General features: G+C 34.0%; 1 protein-coding gene across 1 annotated transcript in view; it reads left to right on the forward strand.

Moving 5' to 3' along the window:
• The window catches only part of SLC12A2 (solute carrier family 12 member 2), a gene marked incomplete at its 5' end in the record, with an annotated part of 108,823 nt that overhangs the window by 79,915 nt on the left and 16,024 nt on the right, over positions 1-12,884 (forward strand). Inside the window, 3 exons of the mRNA XM_082650205.1 lie at positions 7,823-7,929; positions 9,935-10,014; positions 12,309-12,434. Of these exons, the coding sequence (XP_082506331.1) occupies positions 7,823-7,929; positions 9,935-10,014; positions 12,309-12,434 (313 nt within the window). The remainder of the gene's footprint in view (positions 1-7,822; positions 7,930-9,934; positions 10,015-12,308; positions 12,435-12,884) is intronic.

Genomic DNA, 12,884 nt, shown 5'->3' on the forward strand with positions numbered 1-12,884 from the left:
AAAATAGTTTTTTGTACATTGATTTCTTTATACAGTGACTTATTTTATAGTTCTAGCGGTGCTGTTTTAGATGGGTTTGTTTTACTATACATTCTGACTTTTCATTTCTTTGTCCCTTCATTTGTCTAGTTATTAGTTATAAGCATTTATTTAGAGATTCACTGTTTTAAGGAGAGGTAGTCTTGTCAATAACTTGCTTATGGAGCCCTTTGGCAGTAAGACATTAACACTGCTAACTTCTTTGTTTAAATGGATTTTTCTTATCTTTTGTTTTCTTTTTCTTTTTTTTTTAAGGCAGGAGACACTTGGTTGTCAATCCAATTTTAAACATTCATTTTAAATTAGAAAAAACTCTTGTTTTTACAAAAAATTCAGATTACATCATGATGCCCTTTAAATCAAGTAGATCTCATTTAGTCTTAGTGTAGCTAAAACTACCTTTTTTCCTGAGCAAAGCTAGTCTAGAATTATCCTGTAATATATGCTGAGTGTTTCTGAAACCTTTCCTCTTCTTCATTAGCCACATTTTGAGGTAAACAGCAATTTTTTTTTAATTTTCTAAAAAAAATGTAGACCGAAATAACATTGCCAATAAGAATATTTAAAATATAAATTATACCCAAGTCCTGTAGCCCCTTTCCAAATATATATACACACATATATTTAATGCCATGATATTAACTAAGGATAATTTAAAGCCATCACTATTAGCTCAACCTTTAAAAACTAACCATCTAGAATATGAAGCCAAAACTCTGCATTTTTGTTCAGTGATGCTTTTTTTTCAGCCAATATTTTATTATACATTTCCATTGTCAACAACATTCTTTAATTAATGTAACATTTAATGACTATTTTTAATGGATTTAGCATAATATGCTAAAGCAATTTCTTTTTTTTTAACATCTTTATTGGAGTATAATTGCTTTACAATGGTGTGTGTGTTTCTGCTTTATAACAAAGTGAATCAGTTACACATATACATATATCCCCATATCTCCTCCCTCTTGCGTCTCCCTCCCACCCTCCCTATCCCACCCCTCTAGGTGGTCACAAAGCACCAAGCTGATCTCCCTGTGCTATGTGGCTGCTTCCCACTAGCTATCTCTTTTACATTTGGTAGTGTATATATGTCCATGCCACTCTCTCACTTCACCCCAGCTTACCCTTCCCCCTCCCTGTGTCATCAGGTCCATTCTCTACATCTGTGTCTTTATTTCTGTCCTGCCCCTAGATTCTTTAGAACCATTTTTTTTTGATTCCATATATATGTGTTAGCATATGATATTTGTTTTTCTCTTTCTGACATACTTCACTCTATATGACAGTCTCTAGGTCCATCCACCTCACTACAAATAACTCAATTTCGTTTCTTTTTATGGCTGAGTAATATTCCAACATATATATGTGCCACATCTTTATCCATTCATCTGTCGATGGACACTTAGGTAGCTTCCACATCCTGGCTATTGTAAATAGAGCTGCAATGAATATTGTGGTACTTGACTCTTTCTGAATTATGGTTTTCTCAGGGTATGTGCCTAGTAGTGGGATTGCTGGGACGTATGGTAGTTCTATTTTTAGTTTTTTAAGGAACCTCCATACTGTTCTCCATAGTGGCTGTATCTGTATCAATTTACATTCCCACTAACAGTGCAGGAGGGTTCCCTTTTCTCCACACCCTCTCCAGCATTTATTGTTTCTAGATTTTTTGATGATAGCCATTCTGACCGGTGTGAGATGATATCCCATTGTAGTTTTGATTTGCATTTCTCTAATGGTTAGTGATGTTGAGCATCCTTTCATGTGTTTGTTGGCAATCTGTATATCTTCTTTGGAGAAATGTCTATTTAGGTCTTCTGCCCGTTTTTGGATTCGGTATTTTGTTTTTTTGATATGGAGCTGCATGAGCTGCTTGTAAATTTTGGAGATTAATCCTTTGTCAGTTGCTTCATTTGCAAATATTTTCTCCCATTCTGAGGGTTGTCTTTCCGTCTTGTTTATGGTTTCCTTTGCTGTGCAAAAGCTTTTAAGTTTCATTAGATCCCATTTGTTTATTTTTGTTTTAATTTCCATTTCTCTAGGAGGTTGGTCGAAAAGGATCCTGTTGTGATTTATGTCATAGAGTGTTCTGCCTATGTTTTCCTCTGAGAGTTTGATAGTGTCTGGCCTTACATTTAGGTCTTTAATCCATTTTGAGTTTATTTTTGTGTATGGTGTTAGGGAGTGTTCTAATTTCATTCTTTTACATGAGGCTGTCCAGTTTCCCCAACAGCACTTACTGAAGAGGCTGTCTTTTCTCCACTGTATGTTCTTGCCTCCTTTATCAAAAATAAGGTGACCGTATGTGCGCGGGTTTTTCTCTGGGCTTTCTATCCTGTTCCATTGACCTATATTTCTGTTTTTGTGCCAGTACCATACTGTCTTGATTACTGTAGCTTTGTAGTATATTCTGAAGTCAGGGAGCCTGATTCCTCCAGCTCCATTTTTCTTTCTCAAGATTGCTTTGGCTATTCGGGGTCTTTTCTGTTTCCATACAAATTGTGCAGTTTTTTGTTCTAGTCTGTGAAAAATGCCAGTGGTAGCTTGATAGGGATTGCATTGAATCTGTAGATTGCTTTGGGTAGTAGAGTCATTTTCACAATGTTGATTCTTCCAATCCAAAAACATGGTATATCTCTCCATCTGTTTGTCTTGTCTTTAATTTCTTTCATCAGTGTGTTATAGTTTTCTGCATATAGGTCTTTTGTCTTCTTAGGTAAGTTTACTCCTAGGTATTTTATTCTTTTTGTTGCAGTGGTAAATGGGAGTGTTTCCTTAATTTCTCTTTCAGATTTTTCATCATTAGTGTATAGGAATGCTAGAGATTTCTGTGCATTAATTTTGTATTCTGCTACTTTACCAAATTCATTGATTAGTTCTAATAGTTTCTGGTAGCATCTTTAGGATTCTCTATGTATAGTATCATGTCCTTTGCAAACAGTGACAGTTTACTACTTCTTTTTCGATTTGGATTCCTTTTATTTCTTTTTCTTCTCTGACTGCTGTGGCTAAAACTTCCAAAGCTGTGTTGAATAATAGTGGTAAGAGTGGACAACCGTGTCTTGTTCCTGATCTTAGAGGAAATGGTTTCAGTTTTTCACCATTGAGAACAGTGTTAGCTGAGGGTTTGTCATATATGGCCTTTATTATGTTGAGGTAAGTTCCCTCTATGCTTACTTTCTGGAGGGATTTTATCATAAATGGGTGTTGAATTTTGTTGAAAGCTTTTTCTCCATCTATTGAGATGATTATAGGGTTTTTATCCTTCAATTTGTTAATATGGTGTATCACATCGATTTGCATATATTGAAGAATCCTTGCATTCCTGGGATAAATCCCACTTGATCATTGTGTATGATCCTTTTATTGTGCTGTCAGATTCTGTTTGCTAGTATTTTGTTGAGGATTTTTACATCTATGTTCATCCGTGATATTGGCCTGTAGTTTTCTTTCTTTGTGACATCTTTGTCTGGTTTTGTTATCAGGGTGATGGTGGCCTCGTAGAATGAGTTTGGGAGTGTTTCTCCCTCTGCTATATTTTGCAAGAGTTTGAGAAGGAGAGGTTTTAGCTTTCTCTAAATATTTGATAGAATTCGCCTGTGTAGCTATCTGGTCCTGGGCTTTTGTTTGTTGGAAGATTTTTTTTTTTTTCGGTACGTGGACCTCTCACTGTTGCGGCCTCTCCCATTGCGGAGCACAGGCTCCGGACGCGCAGGCCCAGCAGCCATGGCTTACAGGCCCAGCCACTCCGCGGCATGTGGGATCTTCCCGGACCGGGGCATGAACCTGTGTCCCCTGCATTGGCAGGCGGACTCTCAACCACTGCGCTACCAGGGAAGCCCTGTTGGAAGATTTTTAATCACAGTCTCAATTTCAGTGCTTGTGATTGGTCTGTTCATATTTTCTATTTCTTCCTGGTTCAGTCTTGGGATGTTCTTCTTTTCTAAGAATTTGTCCATTTCTTCCAGGTTGTCCATTTTATTGGCATAGAGTTGCTTGTAGTAATCTCTCATGATCCTTTGTATTTCTGCAGTGTCAGTTGTTATTTTCCTTTTTCATTTCTAGTTCTATTGAGTCTTCTCCCTGTTTTTCTTGATGAGTCTGGCTAATGGTTTATCAATTTCGTTTATCTTCTCAACCAGCTTTTAGTTTTATTGATCTTTGCTGTTTGTTTCCTTCATTTCTTGTTAGTAATTCTTAAATATGAATCTCATGGCAGTACTTAACTAAATTAGATAACCATGATGTTTGGAAATGTTTTTACTTAATAGTCATGACAGAAATAAAAAGCCACATACTATTGGGGAAAGAGTTGTTCTTTCTGCTACAGTAAAAATGGTTATGATGATACACAGAAAAATATTATAACAAACTAAATGCCTTTCTTGTCAGCAAGTTCTGGTGGAAGATTCACAGAAAACATTGCTAACGATTCAAAAAAACAACACAGTGAGAATGTTTTGATTGAAACCGAAGCTATTTGTAATAAGCTTCAGATGACTGCATTTTGCTATATCAGTTTCAATTATGGAAGTCCATGAAGAACTGATTTTCTGTGAGCCAAAAGGAATATGTTCCAGAGAAGACATATTTTCAGTAATGTTATTTCTTTAAAACACATGATGTTTTATGGAAACTGAAAACATTACTTCTAACTGAATAGGTACTTCGATTAGAATTTACAAAGGATTTAGGATGACTGATAGATGTGAAATTTCTTTACTCATTCAAGGGAAAGTTATTACGATAATGAAGTTGAAAACAGAAGTGCACAGAGTACCTCTGAATGTTACTGTCAATTTTATAAAAATAAAACCTTTTAATTATAATAAGGTTGTAACCAAAGTTTGTGATGAGAAACGGAGTAACTCTCACAGTATTTTGTACCATCAAGAAGTTGCTGGTCATCTTGTAGCTTACTTCATTAAAAAACAATAAAACTTGAAGATATTTCTTGGTTTTCTTTTACCAAAAAACCCCAAAAATATCAAAATTATGTTGTGTGGTTAGTGGCTACCTTGCTATATAACAGTTTTTTAAATAAAAAATATTCTTTATCTGTCTCCTGAGGGCAAAGCATTGTTTATAGTAGAGTGGAAAAAAAATTCTTATTTCTTGAAAGAAACTTGTGCATGGATAGAACATTTTGAAAATGAATGTAAACTTTACATGGTTAGGCTTATTTCTTTTGTTCCCTAATTATGCAGAGTCTTTACAACAGTGTCTGGCACATGGTCAGCACTTGGTAAGTTTAACAAAAAATGATTTAAGTATATCACCTATAAAAACTTAAGTGTGACCTCATGGCACATAAAATATTAATTCAAAATGGATCTAAGACCTAAATATAAGGGCTAAAACCATAAAGCTCTTTAAAGAAAACATAGAGGTAGATCTTCATGACCTTGAATTTGGCAATGGATTCTTAGATATGGCACCAAAAGCACAAGCAACAAAACAAATAAGTAAACAAATTCGACTTCACAATTAAAAACTTTTGTGCATCTAAGGACATTATCAAGAAAATGAAAAGACAATCTACAGAATGGAAGAAAATCTTTTTACATCATATTATCTGATAATGTTTAATATCCAAAATATACATAGAATTCCTAAAGCAGCAACAAAAAGACAGACAACCCAATTAAAAAATTTGCTAATAACTTGAATAAACATTTCTCCAAAGAAATAAAGATAACTAATAAGCACATGAAAAAATGTTCAGTATCATTAGTCACTAGAGCAATGCAAATCAAAGCTACAGTGAGATACCATTTTACACTACTAGCATGTGTGTAATTAAGTAAACAAACAAACAGGAACTAACAATTGTTGCTGAGGATGTGGAGAAATTGGAACCTTTGCATTGCTGGTGGGAGTGTGAAATGATGCAGCTGCTGTGGGAGACAGCTTAGTAGTTCCTCAAAAGTCTAAAAAAGGAATTACTGTATATCCAGCAAGTCTACTCCTAGGCATATACCCAAAGAAATTAAAAGCTGGGAGTCACACAGATATTTGTAGGCCAGTGTTTGTTGCAGCATTATTCACAGTAGCCAAAAGATAGAAACAACCTAAGCATGTGTCAACAGATGAATGGATAGACAAAATGTAGTGTACACATAGAATGAAATATTGTTCAGCCATAAAAAGGAAAGAAGTTCTAATAGATGCTGTAACATGGATGAACCTGGAAGACATTATGCTAAATGAAATAAGCCAGACACAAGGGACAAATATTGTGTGATTCCATTTATAGGAAATATCTAGGATAAGCAAACTCGTAGAGACAAAAGTAGATTAGGTGTTACCAGGGCCTGGGGGGAGGAAAGAACGGGTAGTTATTACTTAGTGTTTACAGAATTTCTGTTTAGGGTGATGAGAAACTTTTGGAAACAGATAGTGGGGTTGGTTGTACAACATTGTGAATGTAATTAATGCCATTGAATTGTACATGTTAAAATGGCTAAAATGGCAAACTGTTTTATTTATCTTTTACCATAAAAAAAAAATCTTATGTGAGTAGCCAACCTTGGGAATAGAATTTTTAGTGTGTTTTAAAATATTATGAAAGAGGACTTCCCTGGTGGCGCACTGGTTAAGAATCCACCTGCCAGTGCAGGAGACGTAGGTTCAAGCCCTGGTCCGGGAAGATCACACATGCCGCAGAGCAACTAAGCCCATGTGCCACAACTACGGAGCCTGCGCTCTAGAGCCCGCAAGCCACAACTACTTAGCCCGCATGCCACAACTACTGAAGCCCGCGCGCCTAGAGCCCACACTCCGCAACAAGAGAAGCCACTGCAGTGAGAAGCCTGCGCACCACAATGAAGAGTAGCCCCCACTCGCTACAACTAAAGCCCATGTGAGCAACAAAGATACAATGCAGACAAAAATTAATTAATTAATTTTTAAAAAATTACAAAAGAAATTAATTGGATCTGGGAGCATATTTGTATAAGCATATTGAATTGCAACTCTACATGAAGTTGCAAGAAAAACTGATGGAATTCTGAACTGTAGCCAACAACGCATGTATTCAATTTGGACTTCTGCTTCTAGGTTTTAATGGCAAAATATGTAACTGGGAATACCACTGTATTGTTATGATTTTTATGAAAGGTTAAGTATATTCCATCATCTTTCCCTTCCTAAAAATGAAAATTCTGATAAATCATAAAAGTACAAAATATACATTTAGAACTTTTCAGGTGTTTATCTTCTATTTTTGTGTATGTTTAATCATAAGTAATATAATTAATGTATGTATAATTTATAAATATGCATGCATTGGATGCTCAACTATTTTTGCTGATAAGGGTACACAATTTTATAATGTTTAGGGACTTCCCTGGTGGCACAGTGGTTAAGAATCCACCTGCTAATGCAGGGGACACTGGTTTGATCCCTGGTCTGGGGAGATCCTACATGCCGTGGAGCAACTAAACCCATGCGCCACAACTACTGAGCCTACGCTCTAGAGCCCACGAGCCACAACTACGAAAACCCACGCGCCTAGAGCCCATGCTCCGCAACAAGAGAAGCCACAGCAGTGAGAAGCCCCCGCACCCCAATGAAGAGTAGCCCCCGCTCACTGCAACTAGAGAAAGCCCATGCATAGCAACGAAGACTCAACACAGCCAAAAATAAATAAAATAAATAAATTTATAAAAACACGTTAAAAATAAAAATGTTTAGAGGCTGTCCATTAGGAGGATATTGTCATTTAAAAAGCATTTTGTGAGTGGCATATCTTTAAAGTTGTATTTTTTCTGTGTTTTAGGCTGCTGGTCTTGGGCGTATGAAACCAAACACACTTGTCCTTGGATTTAAGAAAGACTGGTTGCAAGCAGATATGAGGGATATGGATATGTATATAAACTTATTTCAGTAAGTATCCTTTTAATTCAGTAACTTAGTTGATTCAGAAAATATTAATTTTGAAAGCTTGCACTGGTTTTTGAAGTCTGTTTCTCATATAGTCTCTTCTAGTAGAAGCATAGAATGAAAATAATCATTTGGAAGTTATCTACATTTCTTTTTTTAAAATGCACTTACATGTTTGCTTTTCCACCCCCTTGAAGTATTAAGTTCTGCGTTTACTATTCACTTTTCAGTGGTATTTCCAATGATGTTTATAAGACAGCATAGTTTTGATTTACTTCACTTTAATTTCCTTCTTACAGGTTGTCTAATGAGTTCTTATCCTTTTGTTACTTTGTCTTTCTGATTTGAATCTATCCGTGTTATTTTTGGATACGTATCTGTTTAATCTATTACAAAGGTGTTTTGGGAGTGAGTTATTTAATAAAAAGAATAAAATTTCTATTTTGTCATATTTTGTTTTTAATCTTGAAAAGTACCTTTTCTAGTATTCCTAGTATTTATTTAGCAAATCTCTTTATCTCATTCACACTGTTTTATAGAGGATGAGGATTCCCTCTTAGTACATCATACTTGAAGAGTAGTCTTTTTCTTGTCACAGATGCTGCTGAAATAGAACTGTTCACTCCTTATAAAGTATTTCTTTATAAAAATTGTCATTTAAAAAAAAATTATATTTGGCAAAATAACTCTAGTACCAGATTCAAATCCTACTTCTCTGTGAATTTTTATCTGTTTATCCTTAACTCACTGGAGTTATTTCCCTTCCTGGAGCTCCTGTTATATCTATTGGTAGAACCATATAATTATTTGCCTGTATCACATAGGATGCTTTTGTTTTCATAGCTACCTTGAAACATCTTTGTGGAAGTAACCAGATCTCATACTTTACTTTCATATATCTCTTTATACTCATTAGTAAAATATACGATACTTAAGATTTCCCAAGTAATTGTTAAATGGTTTTTAGTAAAATTCAAGCTCTGCTGGTTTGTCAGAGGTTGTGACTGGTCTTTGGCTTTGGGTTTGTTAACTTTTTCGTAAACAGCACTTCACTCTCCCTTTCTAATTCTGTAGTCTGTACTTTGTACGCATGGGGATTAGGGAAAGGAGACTGTGAAAGAAAGACTACATCATGTGGGCTTTGAGCCAAAGAGTATGCTTTTTTTCTTTGAAGCTGTAAGACCAGTGAGATGGAGTAATTATCCTAGAAAATAGAAAAAGTGACATTTTTGCAAATAATTCATTCATTATTAGTTGTAGTTTGTCATAATGGGAGCGCTGAAAGAAAGGAGTCTTTTCTGACACTGATCTTTTAGGAACTGAAGTGAATGTTTGCTCTGAGAGTCAAGTATTAATCCAAGTATTATATGTCAAGCAGCAGTTTAAAGATAGGTAAAATATTGCTCTCTGGTTTCTGGAACCATAGACATTGATGGCTATTTTAAAGCAGTGATACTGCTTACTCTTTTATCTTGTGACACTTATGTTCTAGTTGTGATTTTAAATACCTTGAACAGTTGAGGTATACTTTATTTACTATGTATGTATTAACAGTATGGAGGGTCTGAAACTGCAAATCAACTTCTATAGCTTAAAGAAATTATATACATTATAGAAATTTCTATACCTTATAGCAAAAACATTTAGCTATTTTAGTCTGAAGTAGACTAAGAGCTATATTCACTGGATTTTCTTTAAGGAAATTGATTTTGATTCAATTACTTTATTAACTATTTTTTAAAATACTTGTAGTTATTTCTTCTCTAATAGTTAATTAGATCTTTCACAGTACAGCAGAGGAAGGTTAACATGTCTATTAATTTTTTCTCCAGTGAATCTGGAGAAAATATGGATGTCACTGTAATTTTTAAAGCATATTATAAGAATCAGATACTTAAAGCTGAAAGTAAATTTAGAGATCATCTACTATTGCCTTCATTTTATAGAGGAGAGAGACAGAAATTTTTGTGATTTAAAAGAATTTTTTTTTGTTTTTTTCTTGTTACAGTGACGCCTTTGATATACAATATGGAGTAGTAGTTATCCGCCTAAAAGAGGGTCTGGATATATCTCATCTTCAAGGACAAGGTAAATCTTGTTTGAAATACATTTTTTATCTTAAAAATATAAATTACTTTGTTAGAAAATTATATGTAATTCTACAAATTCTTTAATAATTTTAATATTTACTATCTAATATGTGTCCTATACTTATTGTATGGCATTTTAAGATCAGATCTGATTGGCTCTACCAAAGTTTGGATTTTCTCTTTGTACCAACCTGAATGGTGGCTAGTAATTATTAATAGAATAAAATTCAATTCAAATCATAAGTTTGAGAGAAACAAACAGTTATGATTGTAGTTTGGCCAAAGTTATAAAACTACATGATAAATAAAATAATCAGAGGAAAACATTTTAGACATTTTCATGTTTATGGAAGATATACTTTGTACATAGAGGCATATTAATAATGAAAAACTAAACTCTGTTATATCATTTACTCTTTCTTCAGAAAAGACTATATTTTGTAACTTTCTCATTTTGAAGTAATTATAGATTCACAAAAATTTGTGTACCCTCCCTCCAGTTTCCCCCACTGGTAACATCGTATCTATAGTTCTGTATCAAAACCAGGAAATTGACATTGGGACAATTTACATACCTTATTCAGGTTTCACCACTTTTACATACACTTGTGTGTACAAATGTGCACACAAGCACATGTGTGTGGTTCTGTTTCACTTGTCACATATGTTGTTTCATGTAAGATACAGAGCTGTTCCATCACCACAAAGATCTCCCTTGTGCTACTGCATTATAGCTTCCATTCATACCCTTTCCCTGTTCTCTAACCCCTGACACCCACTGATCTCCTCTCAAACTATATAATTTTTTAAGCTTTTAAAACTTTTTTTTCATTAAGCTTAAAACCTGTTAAAGTATACTTGGCACTTTGGGCAACTTTATAAAAACTATGGAAAATTCCATACCCTCTAATGATTTCCTTGTAGCTTAAAAAATACTGTAAGTTTAAGAAAATTTGTGTACCTAATATTTTATCCTTATCAATTAATTAACCAGGTCATCAAAATTAGCTAAGGCTAAATAGCTGAGAGGCATATAATGAACTTTCCTCATCTGTTCATGTATTTAAGCTGTTCTAATCCTCCCACTCCCCCCACCACTTTAAGGGTATTGTGCATTTCTGAAAGGAATGCTTTGAGGTCTTTATCCATGTAACACAAAAGTATGGCCTGCTGAAAATGCATTTTCTTACTCTGGAGTAGGCCTTGCAAAATACTATTTATTATGCTTGTTATGCTCTAACAGTAATTTTGGTTTAGGATACCTGTTAATAACTCTGCATAATTATTAGTAGTGTTCCCTTTCACTCTCAAAAACATCAGAGTTTGGCTAATAAATGATATACTCTGTAATTTGCTGAGATTTAAATGTGATTGGAAGTTCAAGAAAATATTTTCACGTGTTTATAATCATAAGAATTGTTTTGAAAGTCTCCTTATTCATCATTAAGGTTTGGAGACAGGAATTTGCTTTAGCACAGGGCTTAAGACCATAGGCCGTAGAGTCAGATATGCTTTGCAAATTCCAGCTTTTTCTCTTAGTAGTTTTGTAGCTGGGGCAAATTTGTTGACTTCCAAGCCTCAGTTTCCTCATCTTTATTCATAAGGCTATTGTGAAGATACTGTCTGTGAAGCTCTTAGCATAGTGCTGGCACTGAGGCTTACATACTTTCTATTGTTATTTCTCTTAATATACACATATCAGTGATGAGGATTATGGATAGAAGATCAATTTCATATTATGTTTGTCTTTATGATAAATCTTTTTTATTGTGGAAGCTAAACGTTTACTAACTCCTTCCCAAAAAACAAAAAATGAAGAAAGTGCTTTAAAAATAGACGGCACTTTCACCATGAGCTTACGAAAGAACTCTATCCCCTAGTTTTGGCTTTATAGTCATGGGTATAATTTTTCACTGTTGTCTGTCATCTTATATGTATATGAACATTTGTCACATCCTAAATTTTTTCATGTGTAAATGACTTTTAGAGTAGAGTTGGTTCACATTTTATACATCATTCTTTTGTGTACCAGATTCTTATGTTCTGTACATCTCACTCATTACTGATTCCCCATCACCTAATTCAAATGTCTGACAGTTAGTTGTGGCTAAAGATATTTAGTTGAATAGTCATTTCAAAATTGATTGTCACATTTGTTTATAATAAGAAATTATTCATTATAAACTTACCATTATCAACTTTGCTTAAAATTGTCATTTAATTGCTATTATACCATGATGCCCTCTTTTGTTAAAAGATTCAGATAACATTTTGAATACTTTATGTCTACAGAAGAATTACTGTCATCACAAGAGAAGTCTCCTGGTGTTAAGGATGTGGTACTAAGTGTGGAGTATAGTAAAAAATCAGATTTAGATACTTCTAAACCATCTAGCGAAAAATCAATTACACATAAAGGTAATTTTTATTCAAACGAAGTTTTATTAATGGTAATGTTTTAATTTTGGAAGAAATAGTTTTTATTATATGGTATGTCTTACAAAGTAACCAGTTCTCAAACGTGTATTGTTCATTTCTAGTTGCTCAGGTAAAATTTATGCCTTTCCAAAATGGCTACAAATGATTATTTTTAAGGTATTAAGTAGATCATAGAACAGAAACCATGCCAGTTTATTAAACATGCTCTTGTATGTTTTTATTTATACTTAATTTTAATTTAAAGCATAGATTAATCTGAACTTGGAAAGAAACATGGTAGTTTTGGAGTAATGTGTATATAGCATATGATAACACTGAAAGGAATGATGTTTATAAAATTAGTTTACATAATTTTTTTTGTAAATCAAGATACTTCAATACCAGGGGTTTTGTTTATGTGCTGAGATACTCAGAATATTTTTACATCTA

This window comes from Grampus griseus, assembly GCF_964374135.1.
Source record: "Grampus griseus genome assembly, chromosome: 3".
NCBI lineage: Eukaryota > Metazoa > Chordata > Mammalia > Artiodactyla > Delphinidae > Grampus > Grampus griseus.